Source organism: Tachysurus fulvidraco, chromosome 17, assembly GCF_022655615.1.
Source record: "Tachysurus fulvidraco isolate hzauxx_2018 chromosome 17, HZAU_PFXX_2.0, whole genome shotgun sequence".
Classification (NCBI taxonomy): domain Eukaryota; kingdom Metazoa; phylum Chordata; class Actinopteri; order Siluriformes; family Bagridae; genus Tachysurus; species Tachysurus fulvidraco.
The window spans coordinates 21,671,842-21,699,569 of NC_062534.1; the positions used below are offsets into that span (position 1 = coordinate 21,671,842).

The following is a 27,728-nucleotide window of genomic DNA, read 5'->3' on the forward strand; positions in this document are numbered from 1 at the left end:
ATGAGACAAGGTTTTTGTCCTGTGGAAAACTCACAAACAGATTGGGGACAACTGTGTCGTGCCCTGTGTGAGGATTGAACTCACAACCTTCAGATTATGAGACTGACGCGCTACCTACTGAACTAACATGGCTGCGGAACACTCTGCCCTGGCAGTTTTCCAGGGTCGGTGTTAGTGGCTTAAACCGAACAAAATTAGCAAGTCACCCATTTATTCCTTAAAATGAGACAAGGTTTTTGTTCTGTGGAAAACTCACAAGCAGATTGTGGACAACTGTGTCATGCCCTGTGTGAGAATTGAATTCACGACCTTCAGATTATGAGACTGACGCGCCACCTACTTCGTGAAGGTCGTACCTACTGCCTATTCCTTAAAATGAGACAAGGTTTTTGTCCTGTGGAAAACTCACAAACAGATTGGGGACAACTGTGTCGTGCCCTGTGTGAGGATTGAACTCACGACCTTCAGATTATGAGACTGACGCGCTACCTACTTCGTGAAGGTCGTACCTACTGCCTATTCCTTAAAATGAGACAAGGTTTTTGTTCTGTGGAAAACTCACAAGCAGATTGGGGACAAAAGTGTCACACCCTCTGTGAGGAATGAAAACCGAACAAATTAGCAAGTCTTCCATTTATTCCTTAAAATGAGACAAGGTTTTTGTCCTGTGGAAAAAAGATTAGGGACAACTGTGTCGTGCCCTGTGTGAGGATTGAACTCACGACCTTCAGATTATGAGACTGACGCGCTACCTACTGCGCTAACAAGGCTTAAGAAAACATTTCCCTGGCAGTTTTCCAGGGACGGGGTTAGTGGCTTAAACCGAACAAAATTAGCAAGTCACCCATTTATTCCTTAAAATGAGACAAGGTTTTTGTTCTGTGGAAAACTCACAAGCAGATTGGGGACAACTGTGTCGCGCCCTGTGTGAGGATTGAACTCACGACCTTCAGATTATGAGACTGACGCGCTACCTACTGCGCTAACAAGGCTGCAGAACCTGCTTCCCTGGCAGTTTTCCAAGGTCGGTGTTAGTGGCTTAAACAGAACAAATTAGCAAGTCACCCATTTATTCCTTAAAATGAGACAAGGTTTTTGTCCTGTGGAAAACTCACAAACAGATTGGGGACAACTGTGTCGTGCCCTGTGTGAGGATTGAACTCACGGCCTTCAGATTATGAGACTGACGCGCTACCTACTGCGCTAACAAGGCTGAAGAAGACGTTTCCCTGGCAGTTTTCCAGGGACGGTGTTAGTGGCTTAAACCGAACAAAATTGGCAAATCACCCATTTATTCCTTAAAATGAGACAAGGTTTTTGTCCTGTGGAAAACTCACAAGCAGATTGGGGACAACTGTGTCGTGTCCTGTGTGAGGATTGAACTCACAACCTTCAGATTATGAGACTGACGCGCTACCTACTGAACTAACATGGCTGCGGAACACTCTGCCCTGGCAGTTTTCCAGGGTCGGTGTTAGTGGCTTAAACCGAACAAAATTAGCAAGTCACCCATTTATTCCTTAAAATGAGACAAGGTTTTTGTTCTGTGGAAAACTCACAAGCAGATTGTGGACAACTGTGTCATGCCCTGTGTGAGAATTGAATTCACGACCTTCAGATTATGAGACTGACGCGCCACCTACTTCGTGAAGGTCGTACCTACTGCCTATTCCTTAAAATGAGACAAGGTTTTTGTTCTGTGGAAAACTCACAAGCAGATTGGGGACAACTGTGTCGTGCCCTGTGTGAGGATTGAACTCACGACCTTCAGATTATGAGACTGACAAGCTACCTACTGCGCTAACAAGGCTTAAGAAAACATTTCCCTGGCAGTTTTCCAGGGACGGGGTTAGTGGCTTAAACCGAACAAAATTAGCAAGTCACCCATTTATTCCTTAAAATGAGACAAGGTTTTTGTTCTGTGGAAAACTCACAAGCAGATTGGGGACAACTGTGTCGCGCCCTGTGTGAGGATTGAACTCACGACCTTCAGATTATGAGACTGACGCGCTACCTACTGCGCTAACAACTGTGTCGTGCCCTGTGTGAGGATTGAACTCACAACCTTCAGATTATGAGACTGACGCGCTACCTACTGAACTAACATGGCTGCGGAACACTCTGCCCTGGCAGTTTTCCAGGGTCAGTGTTAGTGGCTTAAACCGAACAAAATTAGCAAGTCACCCATTTATTCCTTAAAATGAGACAAGGTTTTTGTTCTGTGGAAAACTCACAAGCAGATTGTGGACAACTGTGTCATGCCCTGTGTGAGGATTGAACTCACGACCTTCAGATTATGAGACTGACGCGCTACCTACTTCGTGAAGGTCGTACCTACTGCCTATTCCTTAAAATGAGACAAGGTTTTTGTTCTGTGGAAAACTCACAAGCAGATTGGGGACAATTGTGTCGTGCCCTGTGTGAGGATTGAACTCACGACCTTCAGATTATGAGACTCACAACCTTCAGATTATGAGACTGACGCGCTACCTACTGCGATAACAAGGCTGCAGAACACGCTTCCCTGGCAGATTTCCAGGGTCGGTGTTAGTGGCATTAAACAATAAAAATTAGCAAGTCAGCCATTTATTCCTTGAAATGAGAAAAGGTTTTTGTTCTGTGGAAAACAGATTGGGGAAAACTGTGTCATGCCCTGTGTGAGGATTGAACTCACGACCTTCAGATTATGAGACTGACGCGCTACCTACTGCGCTAACAAGGCTGAAGAAGACGTTTCCCTGGCAGTTTTCCAGGGACGGTGTTAGTGGCTTAAACCGAACAAAATTGGCAAGTCACCCATTTATTCCTTAAAATGAGACAAGGTTTTTGTCCTGTGGAAAACTCACAAGCAGATTGGGGACAACTGTGTCGTGCCCTGTGTGAGGATTGAACTCACGACCTTCAGATTATGAGACTGACGCGCTACCTACTTCGTGAAGGTCGTACCTACTGCCTATTCCTTAAAATGAGACAAGGTTTTTGTTCTGTGGAAAACTCACAAGCAGATTGGGGACAAAAGTGTCACGCCCTGTGTGAGGAATGAAAACCGAACAAATTAGCAAGTCTTCCATTTATTCCTTAAAATGAGAAGGTTTTTGTCCTGTGGAAAAAAGATTGGGGACAAAAGTGTCGTGCCCTGTGTAAGGATTGAACTCACAACCTTCAGATTATGAGATTGACGCGCTACCTACTGCGCTAACAAGGCTTAAGAAAACATTTCCCTGGCAGTTTTCCAGGGACGGGGTTAGTGGCTTAAACCGAACAAAATTAGTAAGTCACCCATTTATTCCTTAAAATGAGACAAGGTTTTTGTCCTGTGGAAAACTCACAAACAGATTGGGGACAACTGTGTCGTGCCCTGTGTGAGGATTGAACTCACGACCTTCAGGTTATGAGACTGACGCGCTACCTACTTCGTGAAGGTCGTACCTACTGCCTATTCCTTAAAATGAGACAAGGTTTTTGTCCTGTGGAAAACACACAAGCAGATTGGGGACAAAAGTGTCACGCCCTGTGTGAGGAATGAAATCACGACCTTCAGATTATGAGACTAATGCGCTACCTACTGCGATAACAAGGCTGCAGAACACGCTTCCCTGGCAAATTTCCAGGGTCGGTGTTAGTGGCATTAAACAATAAAAATTAGCAAGTCAGCCATTTATTCCTTGAAATGAGACAAGGTTTTTGTTCTGTGGAAAACAGATTGGGGAAAACTGTGTCATGCCCTGTGTGAGGATTGAACTCACGACCTTCAGATTATGAGACTGACGCGCTACCTACTGCGCTAACAAGGCTGCAGAACCTGCTTCCCTGGCAGTTTTCCAGGGTCGGTGTTAGTGGCTTAAACAGAACAACTTAGCAAGTCACCCATTTATTCCTTAAAATGAGACAAGGTTTTTGTCCTGTGGAAAACTCACAAGCAGATTGGGGACAACTGCCTATTCCTGCCTATTCCTATTCGTACCTACTGCCTATTCCTTAAAATGAGACAAGGTTTTTGTTCTGTGGAAAACTCACAAGCAGATTGGGGACAACTGTGTCGTTCCCTGTGTGAGGATTGAACTCACAACCTTCAGATTATGAGACTGACGCGCTACCTTCTTTGTGAAGGTCGTACCTACTGCCTTTTCCTTAAAATGAGACAAGGTTTTTGTCCTGTGGAAAACACACAAGCAGATTGGGGACAAAAGTGTCACGCCCTGTTTGAGGAATGAAATCACGACCTTCAGATTATGAGACTGACGCGCTACCTACTGCGCTAACAAGGCTGCAGAAAACGATTCCCTGGCAGTTTTCCAGGGTCGGTGTTAGTGGCTTAAACAAAACAAATTAGCAAGTTAGCCATTTATTCCTTAAAATGAGACAAGGTTTTTGTTCTGTGGAAAACTCACAAGCAGATTGGGGACAACTGTGTCATGCCCTGTGTGAAGATTGAACTCACAACCTTCAGATTATGAGACTGACACGCTACCTACTGCGCTAACATGGCTGCAGAACACTCTGCCCTGGCAGTTTTCCAGGGACGGTGTTAGTGGCTTAAACCGAACAAAATTAGCAAGTCACCCATTTATTCCTTAAAATGAGACAAGGTTTTTGTTCTGTGGAAAACTCACAAGCAGATTGGGTTCCTTAAAATGAGACAAGGTTTTTGTTCTGTGGAAAACTCACAAGCAGATTGGGGACAACTGTGTCGTGCCCTGTGTGAGGATTGAACTCACGACCTTCAGATTATGAGACTGACGCGCTACCTACTGCAGTGAAGGTTGTACCTACTGCCTATTCCTTAAAATGAGACAAGGTTTTTGTTCTGTGGAAAACTCACAAGCAGATTGGGGACAACTGTGTCGTGCCCTGTATGAGGATTGAACTCACAACCTTCAGATTATGAGACTGACGCGCTACCTACTTCGTGAAGGTTGTACCTACTGCCTATTCCTTAAAATGAGACAAGGTTTTTGTTCTGTGGAAAACTCACAAGCAGATTGGGGACAACTGTGTCGTGCCCTGTATGAGGATTGAACTCACAACCTTCAGATTATGAGACTGACGCGCTACCTACTTCGTGAAGGTCGTACCTACTGCCTATTCCTTAAAATGAGACAAGGTTTTTGTCCTGTGGACAACACACAAGCAGATTGGGGACAAATTTTTTTTTTGGGGACAGTTTTCCAGGGTCGGTGTTAGTGGCTTAAACAAAACAAATTAGCAAGTCAGCCATGTGTTCCATAAAAGGAGACTAAGTTTTTGTCCTGGGGAAAACTCACAAGCAGATTGGGGACAAAAGTGTCATGCCCTGTGTGAGGATTGAACTCACGACCTACAGATTATGAGACTGACGCACTAACTACTGCACTAACATGGCTGCAAAACATGCTGCCCTGGCAGTTTTCCAGGGTCGGTGTTAGTGGCTTAAACAGAACAAATTAGCAAATCACCCATTTATTCTTTAAAATGAGACAAGGTTTTTGTCCTGTGAAAAACTCACAAGCAGATTGGGGACAAAAGTGTCATGCCCTTTGTGAGGATTGAACTCACAACCTTCAGATTATGAGAATGACGCGCTACCTACTGCGCTAACAAGGCTGCAGAACATTCTTCCCTGGCAGTTTTCCAGGGTCGGTGTTAGTGGTTTACACAGAACAAATGAGCAAGTCAGCTGTTGTTCCTTAAAAGGAGACAAGGTTTTTGTCCTGTGGAAAACTCCAGAGAAAATGGGGGACAAAGATTACATGCCCCATGTGAGGATCGAATTTACGACTGGGTAGTTGACAAATTACCAAGAAAAAGTACTTTTTTTTGGAAAGCATAACTTTTTAAGAAAAAATACATATATTTGTGGAGTATGAAAACTGCAGTTTCAGAAAATAGTACTGGTCACTCATTTTGTCAATGACCACATATTTTTTTCACTTTTTCACTCAACAATACTGTTAATGTGTCCTATGGTGTGACATTTAAGTACTAAGTACTAAGAAATTATATTAAATAACAAAATAAATACTTGAGACAGAATTGTTCACATTATTAAAACATTATTTTCTTAAAGAGATATTTATTTTACATGAAAGTATTAATTAGAATCATTTTTAAACATGAATAGATGAATGGTGTCACACCAAAGGACAAAAAAACGTAACAACTTCAGTGGTCTTAAAACATAGTTAAATATTTAAACAATTCTGAGAGAAACATGTGCACTTCTCATGGCCTTCATAGGGGTCTACAGTCACATGACCTTTAGTGGGGTCTTTCAATTAAATGTAGTTGTCCATGATATTGCTCAAATTAAAATTAGGTTTTTGCATAACACCAAAGGACATTTTTTTCTGTGACAAACTTTATGAAATTCCTACACTTTTAGAAATGTATGTATATGAAAAGTGATGTCCACTTAGTGAAATAGACACTTGCACAATTATGCCAGGAGTGTTCATTATGATTTTTAAACATTATTTTCTTTATTTATAAAATGTAATATTTATGAAATAATTTTGTCTACTGTCACACCATAGGACAATTTTGAGATTTGGCTCAAAGTTCTAAAAAAACTAACAATAACTTGGGTATTAAAACAATAAATTCATATAAAACAAGAAAATGTTTAACCATTTACATATTCTAAATTATGAAAATGTGAAACAAATTATGTTTTATCTTCTGTGACAGTGAAAAAGCCATGTCACGTCAACTACCCGACTGTCAGATTATGAGACTGACGTGATACCTACTGTGCTAACAAGGCTGTAAAAATAGCAAGGCTGTAAATTGCAGCCCTGGTTGTAATAGCAAGGCTGTAAATTGCAGCCCACTAAGAACCTTAATAAATTATCTTATGTACTTAAAAATGAAAGCGTGTTTTGTATTAACTGCCCCGTGTGAGGATCGAACTCACGACCTTCAGATTATGAGACTGACGCGCTACCTACTGCGCTAACGAGGCTGCAGAAAGCAGCTCACAAGTAGGCTTTAAGAAGAATATGCACAAAGTAGACTCCCTATTAGGTGGACATGTTTTGCAAGCATTAGCTGCTAGTTCATTATCTAACTATCAGTTAATTAATCATGTATTTTTCTGCTTTTGCTCATTATTGTCGTTTGTGTAGAATTGCGTAGAATACATGAGTCTAAATTTGGTGCACATAACAAATACATTTGAATATATAAACCTTAATAATTAAAACACGCCTACGCCATTTTGTCAGCTATCAAACTCGATTAGCCAGGCCAATTGGCAACCCGCATACCATGTCAGCTTTTTTTATTAGAACACAATTGCAGGTATATAAATAAATATACATGAGTTTAATTAGACGCGATTCTTTCTTTATGGTATACATTTTGTCAAGTTAGACTACGTTATGGCATCCTTCTTAATTACCTTATTAGTGAACAGCTAATCATTCACCTGAGGAACCTTCGAGAAACAACAGCCAATAAAATCAGGTCCTGAAACCACAACTTTATCCGTCCAAGATTGGACCAATCAGATGCCTGGGATGGGAAAGTGGAAATAACAAGAAAACTATTTTTCTTTTTCTTTCTTTATTTCTTTCTTTCTTTCGAAAAGCTTCTATTATTAATGTTTATTAAATATTGTTGTTGTTGTGTATTTGTTGTTATACTGAACACACACACGCACACACAGGTGTGTGCGTGTGTGTGTGTGCGTGTGCGTGTGTGCGTGCGTGTATTTTTAATACACAAACTAATTTAATGTTTATGCATAACATATTTGGTTGGCTGTATCCAAAAACCACGAATTTGTGGTAGAATACTGTTTCCTGCGTAAATAATTGTTTTTAAACATGATTTTTTTGTTGTTGTTAGTTTGTATGTGGTTATTTAAAGGAGTTATTTAAAAGCATACTGGAAAAGCATCGGGTCGATTATAATGTCCTCGATTCTAAAGAATAAAAGTGGAGGAAAAACTACAGCACAAAGTATGTTCCAGAAATGTAGGATTTGGTGACACCTAATGTTTGAAAAATCCACCTACGTCTGCATTTAAACAATAGCCATTTATTTTTATTCACATTTAAACATTAATACACTTATTTAAGCCCTTCACAGTTCTATAAAGAATTTCCTCAGATTGAATATAATAAATGCTGATTTTTAGTTGGTTTGGTGGAGATTTTTGGAGATCTTTCCATTACCTGGTCTATGTCTAAATAAAGCTGCTGCTGATGATGATGATGATAATGATGATGATGATGATGGAAACTCTTGGGATTATTAACACTGTGCTTAAGAAATAACTAACATCACAAAAGCACTTTGCTTGCTCAGTTCCTGAATAAGTCTTGTCTCATACTATGTATTATAATGTGATTTTTATTGATTCAAAATTTAATACATTTACCAGCGTAAACCCATCAATAAGACCTTTACTCAAATCAAGTCAAATTTTATTTGTCACATACACATACATACAGAGTACGACATGCAGTGAAATGCTTTTTCCATCTGTCCGGTATTCAAACATAAGGAATACAATTTGGGATAAAAAATATAACCAAAAGGAGGTAGATAAATAAAAAAAAAGGATAAATTATATAAAAAAACACTATATTAAATATGAAAATATAAGTGAAAAATAATGTATATAAATATACATATACATAAATGCGTGTGGTTTTAATTACTGTCCTTAAAGTGTCCATGTGCAGTATGGTGTGTATAAAGTGTATAAAGTTGTTTGTATGTCAATCTACAGAATGTTTTTTAATTACAATACATACCTTAATGTACTATTTGAACTGCACATGGCTTTTCGGTCATTAGATTAAGGGTGCGGCCCTGTCCATATAAAGACTGTCCCAAAGTGAATAGTTGTCACTACATAGAATAGAATAGAATAGAATAGAATAGAATAGAATAGAATAGAATGGAACAGAATAGAATAGGTGTGCCCTGCGATGGGTTGGCACTCCGTCCAGGGTGTATCCTGCCTTGATGCCCGATGACGCCTGGGATAGGCACAGGCTCCCCGTGACCCGATTAGTTCGGATAAAGCGGTAGAAAATGAGTGAGTGAGTGAGAATAGAATAGGGTTACACAGTGACATTGTTTCTTTGCATGTCCCAACTTCAGAGGATTGGGCCTGAGCGCAGGTTCAGCTATGATACAGAACCCCTGTAGTCTTTTCTCTTTACACCACATTGTAAATGACCATTGTAATGTTTAGACATGAAGAATTAAAAAAAAAATTGCTTTACTTATACCTGAACCAATGATTTGATAAAACTATTTAATTTGAAAGATTCTAGCATTTGTAGCCATTTTGCTTTAGGATTTTTATTTCTTCATATATACAGTACAACACAGTGACATTCTTTCCTTGCATGTCCCAACTTTGGAGGTTGGGGTCAGCCATTATACAGCACCCCTGGATCCGAGAGGGTTAAGAGCCCCAATTAACAACGCAGAACCTTAACCACTTCTTTCCTCATGGTATCCTGATGACACACAGAATTTTTAGCAGTTACAGGAGCAGAGGAAAAAAAAACAAAAAAAAACAACAACAATGATAATAAAAGACTGTATCATTTAGAACAGCTGCACCTGATGAGTATGATCCAGTGAAAGAAGTGACATGGTGTTTAATTATTTATGTCAAATACTATGTGACTTGATATATGATTTTATTGAAGATTTCAGCATGTGTGTGTACATGATGTTAGACACACCCACTGATTATTTAGTGTTTATAAAACCACAATTAAAGCTATATGTAGTGTTCTCTGCTCTCAGACAAACAAAAACCTCTTATAATGTGTGCGAGAATGAGTTCATGAGATGAAGCATTTTCTAGAATGTTTCAGTTTGTTTCAATTATTAAAACATGAAATAATAAGAGATTAACATTTAAAAAATACTAACATTTAAATTTAACCAAAAAATGTGTATCTTTTTATCTAACTATCTGTAGTTTGAATTTGGTTCTAATATATTTTACTGATTAATTACAAAGTAAATTATAAATGAGATATATTTACAAGCATTATATGACCCTATTAATAGAAAAATATATTAAAAAAAATACAGCAGCTCAGTGTAAATGAACCCTTTTATTGTGTTTAAATTTTCATTGTACATTTTTGTACTTAGTTAATTGGAAATCCAGAAATAAAATGTATTTAAAGGGTTACAGTTTTATTTACATTTATGGTGTTTGCCTGACAGCATTCTACACAGCGTCCTGAAGTGTCAGTGATATCAGTGAATACATTTCTGGAGCACGCTCCCAAGAATTTCACTCACCAAGGCACATGTGTTGTGGTGATGTGACAATAAAAGTGACTTGACTTGACATCCTGATACTGGTTCAGTAGGTCACAAACTAAAAATACCATCGCTCTAAAACCGTTAGGGAGGTAACACAGTACAAAAAAACCTATCATGTGGTCTACAAAGAGGTGAGAGGATAGTTTTAATAACTTGGAGCTAATCTCCTACAATATAAGCACCTCACACTTATCAATAGAACTGAACTTATTGTGCTTTTTCACAGCTTTTTACACAAATGACCAACAAGGCTGTTTTGTCTGTTGAATTTGTGCTGGCTTTGCAGCATTCAAAGAATGTGTCATGCCCAAATGGAATCAATTTATAAGCCATATTTCATCCTCTGACAAAAAACCCAAAACATACAGGTCATACTAGAACAGTTAGTGAAGAGGAATCAATGAGCAAAATCTGGCAGAAGAGAGACCATTCACTACAATAGTCATTCAGCGTCTATTTTTAGTGATGACTAAACATAAATTCACAGGCTCCATGGCATGACCCATTTTAAGTGCTGAGCTGGAGAAGTCCAGACAGTCTCTGGTCTCTAATCTAGTTTGTGTGGTTTGATCAATATGGATTGAGAAAATATTTAATTAATTTGTTAGAAATAAAACCCATCGTTAGCTTGTCTGTACTGCTGGTGTCAGTTTCTAGCAGAAACCTATTTTTCCTTAAAATCTCAGTACAATTCTAATATAGAGAACATATTTGCATGTCTCATGATTCTGATTCTAGTGAAATTCTGATTCTAGTGACGATTTATTAAACGTCATTTAATATTCAATTAAAACAAACGAATAAATATATATACAGTATATTGTATAATATACGTGTTTATCTGGTTGTTTACACAACCCACAAATCTACGTTTAGAAAAATGACTTGAATTTGAAAAAAACAAAAAAGTTGGACTTGCGTTGCATGATGGGAAATGTAGTTTTCAGTCATTTCTCCTGCGCATACGCGTTAGCAATTTTGTAACGTTAAAGAACTCCAATCGGTTAACGTACGGTTATACTTCCGTAAACATACTCGCATTCTGTGTAATCCCGCCTTCTACGCTTTTACTGGTTCAAACATACGGAATCCTCTACGTTGATTGGCTAATAAATCATAACAACGCTAAACTATCCAATTGGCGCACTGTTTGCGAGTTTAAACCTTAACTTCTGGCCAAACCCAGGCCGGGAGGCGGGGTTTGTCGGAATACGGGTAGGAAATGTTTATTTGGGCATCAGATTAATCGAGGATCCAAAGCAAGCGTTCCGTAGGTGGTGGTGCGCAGCCGAAGACTTTATTTTTATCCTACAAGTGGCAGAACGCGACCTACTGATCTCAGTACAGGGTTGACGCCTTTGATTTTTTTTTATCATTAAAAGTCAGGTAAGGTTGTTAGTTGTTTACTATGCGCTTCCTTTGCTTGTTTTGTCAATGAATCGCGTGACGTTATCTAATATAGGTGCGAAAAACAGCCGAAATAAATTCACTAACAAAAGCCTCAGTTTGTTCGGGGTGGGGGTGGGGGTGAGGGGGTCATCATCTGCGTAGCTAGCCAAGCTAAGCTAAGCTAAGCTAAGCTAAGAAGCTAAAAAAGCTTGACATTCAAAATGGGAGACTGGTCTGAATATAGTGCACTGTAGCACTGTCTAGGGTTTAACAGCTGTTACTTCGTGCCCTAAATAGTGCCCTAATGTAGGGCTGTGGTAGCTATTTAGGATTGAACCAGTGACATGTCAGTACTAATTAATTAGTTGAAGGGAAATTAAAAACAGACCACTTATCTTTCCTGGTTTTACATTGACTTTGTCAGACAGCTTCATGATTTTCCTGCTACAAACATTTACATTTGTGACGTTTAGCAGACACGTTTATCCAGAGTGACTTACAATGTATTTCAGTTTATAAAACTGAGGGTTAAGGGCCTTGCTCAGCTTGGTGGACCTGGGATTCAAACTCATGACCTTCTGGGCAGTAGTTGAACACCTTGACCACCAGGCTACCACATCCCAAACACTTGGTTTTCATGATTTTCCTGCTACAAACACACTCATAACTCAAGTGTATATGGATAATTTGATCTACATCTACAAGAAAATGTACAATGTTCTGTATTTTTCGACATATTTGACCCGAATAAGATAAAATCTCCATCTAAGCTTGTAAACAATCAACGCAAGGACATTGTAGCTTTTTTTAGATTTGTTTATTGAGCAAAATGATCCAAGCAGGAAAACGTATGTGAGAATTTGGGAGTATGAGTTAATTTAAATCAAGTGTTTTAATCAAAGGGGTGTCAGAGGCCCATGATTTGAGAACATAAGCTTGGTGTCTTCACTGTCAAAGTCTGGTCTTTACCACACAGGTTTATTGAAGTATGGCATGCCTCGATCAAATGAGATTCCTGAGGACCTAAAAAATTTTTTATCAATGCTCACTAGGCTTGAAAAAGATATAAAAACATTTTAAAGTGTTTGGGTTCCACCAGTCCACTGTGGAATAGTCGTCCAGCAAAAATCGCGCCAAGGCCACGGTGAAAAATATCACAGCAAGTCACTGAGAACCCCAGAGTATCATCAAGAACCTACAGTCCACTTTTACATTGAGTATTGTCATGGGTCCAGTATAAGGAAATCAACGAACAGGCATAGTGTGCATGGCAGGTGTCCGTTACTCCCCATAAAAGGACAAAGTTTGCCGGATGCCTACTGCAATCCAGAATCAATCCAGAATAGAACATTTTGATTTAAATACAAAGTGTTATGTTAAGTGCAATCGTGAAGCATGGGGGTGGCAGCATCATGGTTCACGGAGGCTTTCCGTTATTGAGGGACCTATGTTTCAGAATCAGAAGCAGAAAGAGAAATTTGTTTTAGTGACAGATTCTCCACAGTGTAACAGAATATAGACAATTTAGATTGTTCCAGCAAAGTCTCAGGGTCTCTGTGTATGAGCTGAAGATTAATTGTATGTGGGTCATGATGGACCAACATCACTGAGTGGAAGCAGTTTTTTTTTTCTGTTTTTGGTTTTTAATGGTATAAACCAGAATTCCTCCAACCTGTAGTGCACAATTAATCACTAGCTAGCAGAAATATTTTCTTCAAGTTATCGCTGCTTGTCAGGTAGGTCACACCAGTTACCGTTACAGACAACGATATTTAATGTCGGATCGTTTTACTCAAGAAATAAATCGGGAAGCAATATTTTTGCATTGTTATGTTTAATGTGGTTTTCTTTATCTAATTTCAACACTTGGATGAAGATCTGCTCGCTTTATAGGTTGAATGTGTTTTGTTGTTTTCTATTTAGTACTTGTTTTCTTTTTTTATAATGCCACCGAATATGTTATTCAGGTTGTTTTGGTAAATTACACCTTTGTTTGGAAGTGATATTTCAAGAGGTTTTATGTTTTGCGTGTCTCGTTCCGAAGAAGCAGGTCTTGCTCTACAGTTGCAGCTCGTCAACATCAAACAGTGTTCTTTCTTGTTTAGAGATCAGTCGGTTGAAGGTGAACTTTGTTGTGTGACAGGAAGAAATATACATCGTTGAAATTTCTCCATCATTAGGAGTAAGATTGTTTAATCTGTGACTTAGATGCGTCAGATACTTCGTATCGAGACCCTGCAGCTTCAGTGTGCTCAAGAACGTTGTCCTCATTTAAGGTGGACAGGAGGTTATGAGAAATCCTTACAGTTAAAATAATCACTGATTTAGAATCTTTCTTGCTTTCCATATGTAGTTAGTTTACTAAGCTTCTGTTAAGCGTGTGTAGATTCGTCACCGGAGAAGGTAGGACGTACCTCAAACACCGCTAGCTGTCGTCTAACTCAAATTCTTTAACACTTCGCATTAATGTTTCAGAAGGAAATACTTTCCATCATACAGAAACAAATCACGGCCTTCAAAGCTCTTTCGTAGGGACTGGAACATGACAAAACGAGCATTTGCTTCATCTTCCATTAGTAGTTCAGGGTTTCCCACAGCACTTTGCAGTTTGGGCGGCCCGCCTAAGCTGGGAAACCCTACCGCCTTAACTAGGTCTTCCGAAAAAAATAAAAATTCCGCTACACAAAAGGCTGTCATGTGCATCTCGGAGAATAGCACAGACGCGCTTCACACCGCAAGCGGAAACGTGCGCCACGCAGCCCAAATGAGAGAAAGACGTGGTCCATCACTCTCTGGAGGATAACTAGCCAGTTGATAAAACACGTGTCTGTGAGAACTGTAAGTGGACTTATGTTTTGGGTTTATTTAAGCCTGTTATTGTATTAGTCTATAGTTCTTGCAAATTTAAAGTAAGTTAGCTGGCTATTTTGTTGTTTGAGTTCTTCACCTGCTAGCTAGGTTGCACGTGCCTGTTTTTAATCATTGTTTAAACGTAGTACAGAGTCTGTGGTCTATCTCACAAAGAAGGGCCGCTACCCCAGGCCCCGCCCCCACCACCCAACCCTACACCTTAACTAACAAATTTTCTGCGGGAAACCCTGTAGTTGATATATTTAACATGGAAATAACTTTGAAGATATGCAAAATGCGATTGTGTTGTTTGTGTTGTGGCCTCAGCAAATATGCGTTAAGTCGTTAAGAAAATCCGTTTGGAAAGTGAACATAAGGTTTAGGGTGCTTGTTTGTTTTTGAATATGCAAATTATTTTATATAAACCATATGAGCCACTGTAGGCCGTGGGGCGGAGCTTCAAGAACATGGGCTGGGATCATTGAAACATTGAACTGAACCATCGATGAGACTTCATGATGTTATGCATTACTCGGTCCCTAACATCTAAGATCATGACTCCGATACTGTGCGTGATATTTTTTTAACGGTCACAATAATTAAATGAGCCCGAGCTCTGATTTCTCTGCACTTATCCACTGTGTGTTAGTTAAAAGCTGCTAAAGCCCTTCTTCTGACCGGGTTACAGCACAGGATACTGTCAGGTTGCCTGGTAACATGTAGATTAAATGTCCTCGTGGGGTAAAAGGACGTTAAACGGTTTCGTTCCTGCGAGCCTTTTCTCTGTTCTTTTTCTGGACCCCAGCATGCGACAGTTTAGGATCCCTGACAACAGCTGAGTACCAGTAATGGGGAAACAATACGATTTGTGTTGGGGGTTGTCCAGACAAGCCATTCAGGTGCTCGCCAGCCGGTTAGTCTTTACAGCACTGACGCTACAAATCTGTAACTATTGTTTAACCAAGCATGTGGCTGCCAGTTCAAATCGTATTGGGTTTCCTTGTCACTTAAATCTTTAACGTTTACCATCACGTGCCTCACTTTTGTAAAAACCGTGTGTACGGTTATTCACAAGGTGCCAGAAAGGTTTTCTTTTTTTTTTTTAGTGCGAAGACTTGCCGTCACTGACGGTCGCAAGGGCGTCGATTTGGGTAGGGACGGTAGGGACATGTCCCTACCAATATCCATGGAACACTCAATTGTCCCTAGCAATAATTCGACTAAGCCTATATATATTTATACATAACCACTGATATCCGTCTGTGCCTTGTGCTTTTTTACTTATTTCATTATCATTTATCCAGGAATCATTAAATAAGATGAAAATATTTTACTACGGCGTTCTGTAAATAATAGCGCAACTAGTGGAACACAAACGGTTAACAGATTTACCCCTGCAATGAATGAACCCCGTCTCTGTAACTCACCTCTCTAAAAGGATTGGCCTTTGCCTTTTTTGAGTCCTGCCTCTCTAACCCACGTCGCTGTTTAATTGGCTTTGTCTTTCTCGCTAATGTGTTGAGGTCGGCTGCAGCTATATTCCGTTGTATGAAGCAATATGTAACGTGATTATGCAGGTTACCGGTATGTGAGGAAGAAAGTATTCTTATAAAAACAGTTTTATGCACAATATTCGGGGAATGTTGTCCCCACCAATGTCAAATAAATTATGTCCCCACCAATGTCAAAATCAAACTTTCGCCATTGGACGGTCGTATGGTTCCTGGATCGTTACCAGAAAGTTGTACAGAAGAGTGTCCGTGTATCTGTCCATGAGCTGAAGCTTAACTCTATGTGTGTTTTGAAGCAAGATCACGGTCACTAGCACACAAGTACGTCTACAGAGAAATGGTTAAACCAGAACAAACGGCCAATAGAAATGTGGCAGAAGGGTTCATTCAAGGGACCAGTCAGTTATTAGGTCTGTAATCATTGACTAAGGTTTAAAGCTTCATTAACGAATGTAATTGTGGTCCCGGTGAGTTAAAGTGATCGTTTAAAAGTTTAGAAAATCCTTTTTTTCTGTCTCTCTCTCTCTCTCTTTTTCTCTCTCCAGTCTCTGCTTCCAGACCTGATTTGAAACACAGAACGATGCAGAGCAAAGATGTCAGGAATAATGAGCACTGACAATATCTAAATGCTGTTCAGAAGATATAAAAGAGAGGATATTCATATTCTTGTATCATTTGTTTGTCACGATTTGTCAACTTTTCGGGGTTTGACATTAACTGCATTATGCGGGGTTAATATCACAGACAACGATGTTCCTCTAGATACAAATGTAGTTCAGATAGCTGAAGGAGGTCGAATCAGCATGAAGCACTCATGGGACAGTTAAAAAGAAAGTTTGTTTAACCGTTTGAATGGTTTCGTACTTCCTCGATTTTCCAGCGCATTCATGTTGAATTCCAAATTCACCTCCCGGAAGCGTAACTTAAAGAAAACTGATGTCTGTGTTCACGTTGTAGAGGGACTTTTTTTTTTTTTTTTTAAATACATTTTTAATATATTTATTTATTTAAATTTTTTTAAATTTTTTTGGGAACGATTAAATAATTATTACAGTTTATTTATTCATTAATTATTATTTTTTTTTCACTTTCTTTTCTTTTTATTTTGGTGCGTAAATGTACAATCTGTCATTGCTGAATACATTTAGGAAGCCATTTTTGTTGTTGGAGATTTTCTACATTCTCTATACTTCCATTTAGTTATTTTATTCATTTAATTTATTTAATATTTAAAAGATACAACAAAGGTGTGTTCATTTTTGTGTGTGTGTGTGTGTGTGTGTACACTCTAAGCAGATCGGAGCTGATCCCGGGTTTTGTCCAGTTCCCAGCTGGCTTGTGGAGGATGCCAAAGGAACCAAATGAACCATCCAATGAGGAGGGAAAGAAGGTCGACTCTAAAGGGTCAGAAGACTCCACAGTCCAGACAGATGCATCAGAAGAGCTGCTGCGAAAAAGAATCCGAACGAACACGCCAAGTCCTCACCGACAGACTCCTCCGTGTAAGACCAGTGTAGTGTTTTCTCTACGCTACACTTTCTGTAACTGTGCTATTTATGCCTCAAACCTCTATATAACATCTCTGACATCTACACACACGAACTGTACATGTTTATACAGATCATTTATTCATCGATATTTAACACTATTATATTTTTTTCAGTATTGAGCGTCTTTGTCACGTCTCGCCCCACGTTGGTGGTTAATATGAAGCTCATATGAAAGTAGACCCTCAAGACTTCAAGAATTCGTAGTTTTTCATAGATTTTCATAACTAGCAGCAATAAATTCATAGAAGTTCCTAAATATATATATATATATATATATATATATATATATATATATATATATATATATATATATATATTTTTTGTAATCTTTAAGGTAAACGGTGATATCAAACCCGTTCCTGCTCTCTAAGATGCCCCAAGTTCTTGTTCCTAAGCATCTAAAATAGATTTATCTTTAAGACAACAAAGTCCCGACTCATTTTAGAGCAGACTCACAGCCATTCGTTTAATCTGATTAAAGTCTCATAAGTCAATTTCAGTTCGGCTGAACGGCGCACCTTTGGGTTTGTTTTTTTTTTTTTTGCCTTGCAGCCTTCTTTTTTTAGGCCATGCCATCATTAATGGTGCTTGCAAAGCAACATTCTTGTTATTGTGCCGGACAAAACTTCGGCGCATAACTTGTCCCGCAGCTTTTGTCCTAGATCCATGAATGAGGTGTCAAATCGACCAGCTCATTGAGGAGAGGTGTGCTATAACTTTTATAAGAGATCGGAATTCTAGAATTCCCGGTACAGAAGCTCAAAATGGGTTTTTTTCTCCATAGACTTCCATTATAAATTTTAGGTTTATAACTCTGCAAGTTTTCGAGCGATTTACACCAAACTCGACCAGCTCCTTTAGGACCTTACTCTAGACAAAGTTTTATTTCAGTAGCAACTTTTGTCCAGAAGTATTGGCACCCCACCGGGTATTCACCTAACCTCATGTGTAGCCCCGCCCCCCAAAATAAGTGAAAACGAAAAGTTCGCAAAACATGGACATGTTATATATCAGAACACTCAGCACGATGAGGGGAACTTGCCATCTTTCTTCAGGAAATGTACATTCTAGTTTAAAGTGCTCTCTCCATCACAATATGCGGCAGAGGGAGTGTTCAGTGCGCATGTCTGACATTAGCCGAAAGCGACTGAAAGATTGGAAAGGAAAAGGAAAAGCGAAAAAAGGCTTACGATAAGGCAAGAAGTAGGACGTGTTAATATAGGATCAGCTTTCCAGCGCTGGAGAGAACTGAATGTCTTCCGCGTGAAACGGAGCTAAACCTTTCATGGTACAACACACAGTACTACAAAAACACATTTGTATTACCATAGTGTTACTCATCGAGTTCATTTATTGATAAAAATCTCCCCTCGGCCAACTGCCCCAGCAGGTTCCGCCATAACAGGTTGCGTATGTATGTGTGGGCGGAGCTATCAAAACAGGGGTGACACCATTTTGGGTTAGGGGCGTGTTTGTTTTGGTGATTTCAAATGTCAACATTGGCTTTCAGACATCGTGCACCGCACCTTTAACTGCACACAGATTTATCCCATGTATACAGTGTATTTTTAACAGAAGATGTGTGCATTCTGATCCTTCACAGCCAGCCCGTCTAAGTACGTCACCGTAGAGGAGCTGATGGAGACGGCCAAAGGCGTGACTAACATGGCGTTGGCTCATGAGATCGTAGTGAACGGCGGCTTTAAAATCAAACCCCCCGAGCCTCCCGAGGGAAGGTAACGTCATTAGAAATCTCAATCATCCCCTAAGTTAACTAAAAAAAACTTAGAGTTCCTTTTTTTTTTTGCAGTTTAGAGAAGCACGTTAAGGAAATCGTGCACAAGGCATTCTGGGATTGTCTTGAATCCCAGTTGAACGACGATCCGCCCGTCTACGAGCACGCGATCAAACTGGTCGGGGAAATTAAAGAGGTAAGATGTGTCTACACTTTAGAGGCAGCATGATTAGTGGTGCAAAGTCTCACTATCCGTCTGTCCAAAAAAAAAACACACGCTGGATATTCAAATGTAATTTCAACACCAGTCTTTCTTTTTGTTCTTACTTGAAGTTAAAATAAATTAGTTTAAAAAGGTGTAAAGCACAAACTCCTCCATCCAGAAAACATATAAACTTTTTTTATACCACTGACTCACACTGATGACCCCCCTTTATACATTTATTCATTCATTCATTTTCTACCGCTTATCCGAATTTCTCGGGTCACTGGGAGCCATCGGGCATCTCAGGCGTCATCGGGCATCAAGGCAGGATACACCCTGGACGGAGTGCCAACCCATCACAGGGCACACACACACTCTCATTCACTCGCACAATCACACACTACGGACAATTTTCCAGAGATGCCAATCAACCTACCATGCATGTCTTTGGAGCGGGGGAGGAAACCGGAGTACCCGGAGGAAACCCCCGAGGCACGGGGAGAACATGCAAACTCCACACACACAAGGCAGAGGTGGGAATCGAACCCCCAAACCTAGAGGTGTGAGTCAAACGTACTAACCACTAAGCCACCGTGACCCCCCTGACCCCTTTTATAAAAATGTTAAATAAACCGCGCTAACAGAAAACGTCACCATCTCAACAATTACCCGTTTGTTTGTTTTTTTAATTGTTTATATTTAAATATATTTATATTCATTCTTGTATAAGCCGCTGTAAATGAGCAGCTGTTCTGGAAATGATAATGTATTAAAATGAGTGTGGAAAACTAAGCAAGGTCTCCTGACCAATCAGATTTCAGAATTCAGCAGCACCGTTATAACGTCAGCTAACATTAATGTTGTCGGGGGTTTTACATGAAAAAAATCATGGAATTTGTAAAGAAAAAAAAACCCTTGTATGATTTAGGATTTTTTTTTTATTCATATATTGTGTTTTATTTTTAATGCTGCATGACTATTGTCTGCTGCAAACAAATAGCTCATGCAGACAATATAATAAATGATGCACCAGCATTCAATGTATTAAATTCAGCATTAACCAAACAAAGAATTGTTACTGACTGTCTAAATTTAATGCCAATATATCAAATGATCTTAGACTGTTTGCATTGTAACTTCTGTAAATATCCAAATGTTTAAGCATGTCTGATTCTATGGTGGTTGGCTTGTTCCCACTATGTCAATAAAGGGCTTATTGTCTGTATATGATTTTCTATTATCGATTCTAATTGTCCTCCTCAGACGCTGCTGTCCTTCCTGATGCCGCACCAGACGCGTCTGAAAGGACAGATCGAGGAGGCGCTGGACCTGTCACTCATCCAGCAGCAGGCGGAGAACGGAGCATTGAACATCGGCAAGGTGGCTCAGTTCATCATCAACACCATGGGCGCCTTCTGCGCGCCATCTAGGGACGCAGAAGTCCGTAAGCTCCGGGATATCACGGACATCGTCCTTCTTTTTAGGTGAGGGAAGGATCAGTGCTTGGTTTAATGACCAAGTAAACACAAGTCTCTCAATGCAAAACATTAATGTTGGTATATGTTTAATTTGCTCCTGGGTGTTTTCTCTCTCTTGTCCTTTCCTCTTCTTCTGTTTTTTTTTTTTTTTTTTTGCCCTTGTGCATGTCAGGGGTTTAAAAATGTTCGGCTGTACTCCGTATTAAAGGTGGGGTCTCCGTTGTTTGAGAAATGTTGGAGTCGGGCCGAGAGACAAAACAAAAATCAAAACAAACGTGTAGCCAATGAGCAGAAAGGGGCGGGGCTTGTCAATATGCGGCGGAGAGAGTGTTCAGTGCGCATGTGTGACATTAGCAGAAAGCGGTTTTAATATCAACATGGAGGATAAAAACAAAGAAAGAAAGCGAAGAAAGACTTACGATAAGGCAAGAAGTAGGACGTGTTAATATAGGATCAGCTTTCCAGCGCTGGAGAGAACTGAAGGAGCAGGAAGTTGGCCACATATTCACAGGTTGGAGTTTCCCGAGTCAATAACTCCTGAGCTAAACGCTGTTACTACACAAATAACACCTCTTTTCTATCGTAGTAATGTAGAGAGGCAGCTACAACCGCGTTTTATGTAGTAACAGCGTTTAGCTCAGGAATTAGGGAAACTCGGGAAATTCAACTTTACTTAAGACGCCGAGGCGCTTTTTTCCTTCTCGATAGGTGAGTAACGTTGGTTTTGCTTTGTTACACAGAACTAATATATGCCTTTGTCATTTACATGATTATGCTTGTGTGTCATTTTTGCTTGTTTGTTTATCTACAATCGTATTGTTCTTCACTTCAGCTATGATAAAGACACATTTCTTTCCATTAGTTGCCTGGGTTACATATGTATGTGTGGGCGGAGCTATCGATACAGGGGTGGGACCCATTTGGGTTAGGGGTGTGTTTGTTTTGGTGATTTCAAATGTCGACATCGGCTTTCAAAAATCGGAGACCCTGCCTTTAAACACAATTTCTGGATTTACAGAGCAAATCTCTGTTCTTTGTCTCGCAGGGCTATTTTTGCAGTGTTGGACAAAATGAAGATTGACATGGCCAACTTTGCTGTCAGCAGTCTCCGGCCTCACCTGCTGCAGCATTCGGTGGAGTACGAGAGGAACAAGTTTCAGGAGTTACTCAACAAACAGCCTTGTGAGACTTTTACTGATTTGTTTTATACTACGTCAGCAAATCACCCGAGTCTTTTGGGGAAACGTTAGGAAAACGGTACGGACTCATGAACAGAACTCTAACCATCGATACGGTGAGGTTTTTCAGCCAGAAGATATTTATTTAGCATTTTGGGAAGGAGTCTCCAGTTTCAGAGATCTAGAACAGTCCAGCTTCATTATATTTCCTCCTTATTTGCTTCTAGAGAGACTAAAGTAAGGCTGGAGAGGGATCGATTGTTTATAGCCGCTATAACAAAACCTCGCCTTATTCAAGGCGCTTCCACGACGTTAAATGGAACTGCAAACGGATAAAGAAAAATATTTCATGATACACCACTGGAAGTCTTTGTGTTTTTGTTTGTTTGTTTGTTCGCTGGTTTCTAATCACGTGCACACGTTTTCAGCTGCTCTGGACTTCACTCAGAAATGGCTGCAGGAGTCGGCGGACTCAGTGCTCCAAGGTGCTGAAGGTGGCGCTACAAGCTCGCCCGGGACCTCCTCACAGCTGCTGCTCAACGTGCACAACCATGCTTATTTACGACTGCTGCACTGGGAGCAACCCATGGACACGTTCCCAGAGGTGGGCTAAGAGCCTCTGACTTACCTGTAGTAATCCTGAAGAGTTGGGTTTAAAGGCATTAAACACACACACACTCCAACACACACACACACACTACAACACACACACACACACACTACAACACACACACACACACTACAACACACACACACACACACTACAACACACACACACACACTACAACACACACACACACTACAACACACACACACACTACAACACACACACACACTACAACACACACACACACTCCAACACACACACACACACACTCCAACACACACACACACACACTCCAACACACACACACACACACACACACACACACTCCAACACACACACACACACACACACACACTCACACTATTTGATAGTTGTATTTCAGTCTCTGAGTCTTATTTGTCTGTTTATCTGACAGCCGCTGTTTCTGTCCGTCTGTCTATCTCACGTTTCAATCTATCTTTATCTATCCGTCTGTCTGAGCATCTATTTGTCTTCTCTTCCATTTCTCTCACTTTGGGTTTTTTTTTCCTTCTTCTCCTATTCCCTCCACCTGTCTGTCTGACTCTGCATATCTATCTATATATTTGTCTGTTTATCTTTTTATATCTTTCTCTCTGCCCGCCCTCCTCCCTCACTCATATCCTTTTTTTTTTTACTGTGTATCTGGTTTTGTCTATCTGCCTTTCCTTCTCTTCACTTTCTCTCCAACCTCTTCCCCTCTAATCCCCCCATTCTTTTTCTGCTGTCATTTTTTTAAAATCAGATCATCTCAATTTAATCTCTCGTGCTCTCTCTCTCTCTCTCTCTCTCGGTAGACGGTGCTGATGGATCGTGGCAGGTTTCTGGAGATGCAGTTAGAGCTGGAGCGCCTGACGTTGGTGGCGTCTGTGCTGCTGATCGTGTATAACAGCGCGGGGGAGGCGATCTCCGGGCTGCCAGGGCTCATCGACACGCTGAAGAACACAGTCAGGATCCTACTGGCTGACATGCATTCACCGTAAGCATGACTCTGCTCTTTGGGGATCACACATTCTCTGCTTCTCTCCCTGCACATGTACAAGACCAATCACCCTCTCACCGTGCGTGTTGCCTGTGTGTCTTTCCCAGGTCTTTCAAAACAGACGAGACGTTCGTGGCTATCGGGGAGAAGCTGTGTTTGGAGCTGGGGGAATGTCTGACTCAGCACGGCTTCTCTCCTTTTCAACCAGACCGACAGAACGCTCTGAAAGGCCAGATCGCAGCCGTCAAGTCCCAAGATAACCCCATCCGTAAACTTGTCGGTAATAACTCTTTTTTTTTTTTCCTAGTAGAAGAACCTTCGTACCTTAGAACAGGTTTATTATCGACTTAGATGCAAGAATTAATTGCTGGAAGCGTCAGAAGACAGAAAAACAAAACACTCACAATTATAAACCCTGTCTGTTTATACATCCGTCGCGGTTCATTGTAGTGGCGACGGATACGAGGAAAATGACGTATCGTGATACTTGTTGCACATAGTAAAATTCACTCCGGCGTGTTTTCAGCCTCAAAGCTTTTGGAGAATTTGTCAGGAGAATGAGATCTTTTTTTTTAAACATAAAAGGTATAGAGATCATTCATAATTTCTCAGCCACTCGTTCATTGTACAAGCTCCATTATTGTTCCAGATATTTAATCTACAGCCATTTCACGTAGAGTGCAGCAGAATATTTGGGGCGCTGCTTTAATATTTTGCTCATAATCCGTCTAATGGCTTCAACCGAGTAAAGTGAACTTAAATGGAAATGTTTTTAATGCTTAATTCTGACCATGTACAATTATATCGGCCAAAGTAATACTAGCGCTTTTAAATTAGTATCAGTATGACATAATTTTTTTGTCTTGGGTGATTTAACCTGTGGAGACTAAACACTGTTTGCGTAATCTAGGTGGGTGTGTAATCCAATTTAGACATGACAGATTCTCATCCGTAGCCTTCACACTGAGCTCTTCAACTGTAATACACAGATTCTCGGATTCAGTCCTTCCTCCTGGGCATCTTGGAAACGGGTCCTCACAGGAGCCCACCAGCTGTTCCCGGAGGTCTGGTTCCCATCAGTAAAGAGCTGGAGGAAATCGGGATTAAACTGAGCCACCTGGTGAACTTCAACAAGCTTGTTTACTCGCCGTTCTACCAGAAACTCCTACAGGACGTGGTTCAGGCCGGAGGAAGCGCAGCCACTTAGGCAGTGGCGACCAAAATGGACGAGGAAAACAAACCAGGCAGCCTTCCATAGGGTCCTAGGAACGACCGAGTTAATGGATTTGCAGATTTTTCTCCCCAAAACTCACCTGCTGTCAATGCTAGCAAAGAATTTCTACCACTGATTATATATTGATTTATGATGTATTTCTTGCCGTTATATCATCACCGATCAGTCAGTCGAGCTTCAAGGATTTGTATTTGGGGGAAAAAAAGTATACACTTCTAACTTATTTTGCATTCTTGCTTTTTGTTCTGTGCCAGGTGAAGGTGTGGAGGGTGGGTAGTGTTTTTAATGTATAAATGGCATTAGGAGATCATAATAAATCCATTTCTGTTATTAAAAAGTCAACGACCAACGTCTGTCCTGAGATATCACGTAGCGTCGGACAGACGCGCGAATGTTTCGACGTAGAAAAGCAACCGGGAAACCGAGAAAATGCTAGATGTTTTTTCATAGCCACTAATCGCTGAACCCGTAGCAGCCATCATACATATAATCAAACGAAATTGTGATTACAGGGAACCAAGAAGGCAGAGGAATATTGCTAAGTATTACATATACATATTAAATATAACCTTTTAGAGTCTCTGCTGTTGTGTGGATTCTACAAAAACCTAAAGATAAATCTGAGCTCCATAATATAGTAAGTCTAAGGTGTTAAGTTGCAAAATTCATGACCAGGATTTTAGTATCTCATGAACTCCGTAATAATTTGTGGCTCCATTACAAAACAGCAGCTGACTAAAGGAGAATCTGTCTGTCTGTCTATCTATCTATCTATCTGGGTTGTTTATTAAGCCCCTCACACACACACACACTAGTTACAACAGTTTCAGTGGTACATTATTAGATTCTTAATCAAACTCACCCACATGACATCCTTGTGTATGACCCGAGAAAGCTGCCTTCTTTCTAATATTATTAATATATTGTTTTGAGTGTGTGAAGGTGTACAGAATCTGATTGGTGCCTTACTCAGTGGAGGGCTGGTCTTGGTTAAATGTGCCCTGCTCTCTTTCCCTGTTTAGCTTTTTTTTTTTCCCCCCCCATGATGGTTGTAAATGTTCCATGTTTCCAAAAAAAAAGTGACCCTTGTAATCTTTTTAAACTGCTTCATTTTCCTTTTCCGGGAACATTTTTCCGCATGTTTTACAAAGAGATGGTTTTCACATTGCGCTTTGTGTGTTTGTCCTACACTGTTACGATGCAGTATTTAAAGCGAGAGAATTCTTCTTTAACAACTCTAACCATAGAAAACGGTCTTCAACACGCGTTCGACGCTCGTCTCTTTGTGATGTTAATTCTGTCTCAGAGTAATTCGGATTCAGTAGAATTTAAGACAGGGCCAAGACGTTAAAGGCGATGGTGTATTTTAACTGTTCCTGTAGCATCATTTTACCAAACCGTGTTCACGAGACACCTTTTGCAACAAACGCCGAGTCTATTCGCAGTTGCATGCTGTATAGATGTTTCTGCTTCTCATCACTGTGTGCCATAAACGTGTCAGAAATTCACATCTTTAACCCAATAGCTTTCCTTTAATAAACAGGACTGCAACCAAGCTTGTGTATCACTGCTTTCTTACTCCATTACAATACAAACACAAGCATTCCCCAAGCTGCCATGCTGTTATTCTAAGCTTCAGTAGCATCAGTACAGAGCAGAACCCTTAAGGGAGAGCGGTTTTAGATTTATTTATTTTTATTTCTTTTTTATTAATGAACATGACATTATTTGTATCCATTTACAGTTAAGATAAAGAGGAAGTCACTTCCTGTTGTGACTTACATTACTACAGCTATAAACTGCAGTTCCTAATTCCCTTTTTGGGGGGTGTGGGGGGTGGGGGGTGGAAGGGTGTTTATAACTGCTATACAGTACTTTCCAGAACATTAACAAAACTATAAACAGATGAAAAAGGAAAAAAAAGTCAAATCACCTCGTTGTTAATTCTTGTTAAGTCATTACGTGTTATTTTTCCATATTTTCAATAAGGTGGCATGATATAATTAAATGTATATTAAAGGTGGGGTCTCCGATTTTTGAGAAACACTTCAGAAAACTGAGTCGGGCCGATAAACAAAAATCAAAACAAACGTGTAGCCAATGAGCAGAAAGGGGCGGGGCTTGTTAATATGCGGTGGAGAGAGTGTTCAGTGCGCATGTGTGACATTAGCAGAAAGCGGTTTTAACATTGACATGGAGGATAAAAACATAGAAAGAAAGCGAAGAAAGGCTTACGATAAGGCAAGAAGTAGGACGTGTTAATATAGGATCAGCTTTCCAGCGCTGGAGAAAACTGAAGGAGCAGGAAGTTGGCCACATATTTACAGATTGGAGTTTCCCGAGTCAATAACTCCTGAGCTAAACGCTGTTACTACACAAATAACACCTCTTTTCTATCGTAGTAATGTAGAGAGGCAGCTACAACCGTGTTTTGTGTAGTAACAGAGTTTAGCTCAGGAGTTATTGACTCGAGAAATTCAACTTTACTTAAGATAACGAGGCGCTTTTTTCCTTCTAGATAGGTGAGTAACGTTGGTTTTGCTTTGTTACACAGAACTAATATATGCCTTTGTCCTTTACATGATTATGCTTGTGTGGCATTTTTGCTTGTTTGTTTGTCTGCAATCGTATTGTTCTTCCCTTCAGCTATGATAAAGACACATTTCTTTCCATTATTTGCCTGGGTTACGTATGTATGTGTGGG

At 40.1% G+C, this 27,728-nt stretch overlaps 2 protein-coding genes and 6 non-coding genes across 15 annotated transcripts in view; 1 reads left to right on the forward strand and 7 right to left on the reverse strand.

Moving 5' to 3' along the window:
- Nucleotides 1-9,865, reverse strand: part of LOC113635723 (coiled-coil domain-containing protein 73) — a 68,143-nt gene extending 58,278 nt beyond the window's left edge. The window contains exons 1-2 of one of the 5 annotated variants that reach the window (XM_027135330.2): nt 8,742-9,238; nt 7,379-7,491 (exon numbers count right to left, since the gene is read on the reverse strand). The gene's annotated coding sequence lies outside the window, so the exon portion shown is untranslated. Of the gene's footprint in view, nt 1-7,378; nt 7,492-8,741 lie in introns of all 5 variants that reach the window. The other 4 variants (XM_027135328.2, XM_027135327.2, XM_027135326.2 and 1 more) reach the window with 4 other exon arrangements.
- trnam-cau lies at nt 698-770 on the reverse strand. The gene has a single exon. It is a non-coding gene; the product is annotated as a tRNA-Met (tRNA).
- trnam-cau lies at nt 920-992 on the reverse strand. Its single transcript has one exon. It is a non-coding gene; the product is annotated as a tRNA-Met (tRNA).
- trnam-cau lies at nt 1,141-1,213 on the reverse strand. The gene has a single exon. It is a non-coding gene; the product is annotated as a tRNA-Met (tRNA).
- Nucleotides 2,650-2,722, reverse strand: trnam-cau. The gene has a single exon. It is a non-coding gene; the product is annotated as a tRNA-Met (tRNA).
- On the reverse strand, nt 3,722-3,794 carry trnam-cau. The gene has a single exon. It is a non-coding gene; the product is annotated as a tRNA-Met (tRNA).
- Nucleotides 6,868-6,940, reverse strand: trnam-cau. Its single transcript has one exon. It is a non-coding gene; the product is annotated as a tRNA-Met (tRNA).
- Nucleotides 9,866-11,478: 1,613 nt separating the features above from the next.
- tcp11l1 (t-complex 11, testis-specific-like 1) lies at nt 11,479-26,579 on the forward strand. Of its 4 annotated transcripts, none has more exons than XM_027135324.2 (10): nt 11,479-11,673; nt 17,331-17,539; nt 19,191-19,323; nt 19,398-19,518; nt 20,791-21,011; nt 22,051-22,187; nt 22,612-22,787; nt 23,606-23,787; nt 23,898-24,070; nt 24,780-26,579. In XM_027135324.2, exons 2-10 carry the CDS (start codon nt 17,383-17,385, stop codon nt 24,995-24,997), a joined length of 1,518 nt encoding a protein of 505 aa, XP_026991125.1. In that variant the 5' UTR covers nt 11,479-11,673; nt 17,331-17,382; the 3' UTR covers nt 24,998-26,579. The 4 variants fall into 4 exon arrangements, with proteins under 4 accessions (XP_026991125.1, XP_026991124.1, XP_047658216.1 ...); XM_027135323.2 differs by having other exon boundaries at nt 17,334-17,539; XM_047802260.1 differs by having other exon boundaries at nt 17,362-17,539.
- The last annotated feature ends 1,149 nt before the right edge of the window (nt 26,580-27,728 follow it).

Bases quoted from the DNA above. Each gene is read 5' to 3' on its own strand.
- tcp11l1 (XM_027135324.2), top strand. From the start codon at position 17,383: ATGCCAAAGGAACCAAATGAACCATCCAATGAGGAGGGAAAGAAGGTC. The intron at 19,324-19,397 runs GTAACGTCATTA...TTTTTTTTGCAG, and splicing joins CCCGAGCCTCCCGAGGGAAG to TTTAGAGAAGCACGTTAAGG. The intron at 22,788-23,605 runs GTGGGCTAAGAG...CTCTCTCGGTAG, and splicing joins CCATGGACACGTTCCCAGAG to ACGGTGCTGATGGATCGTGG.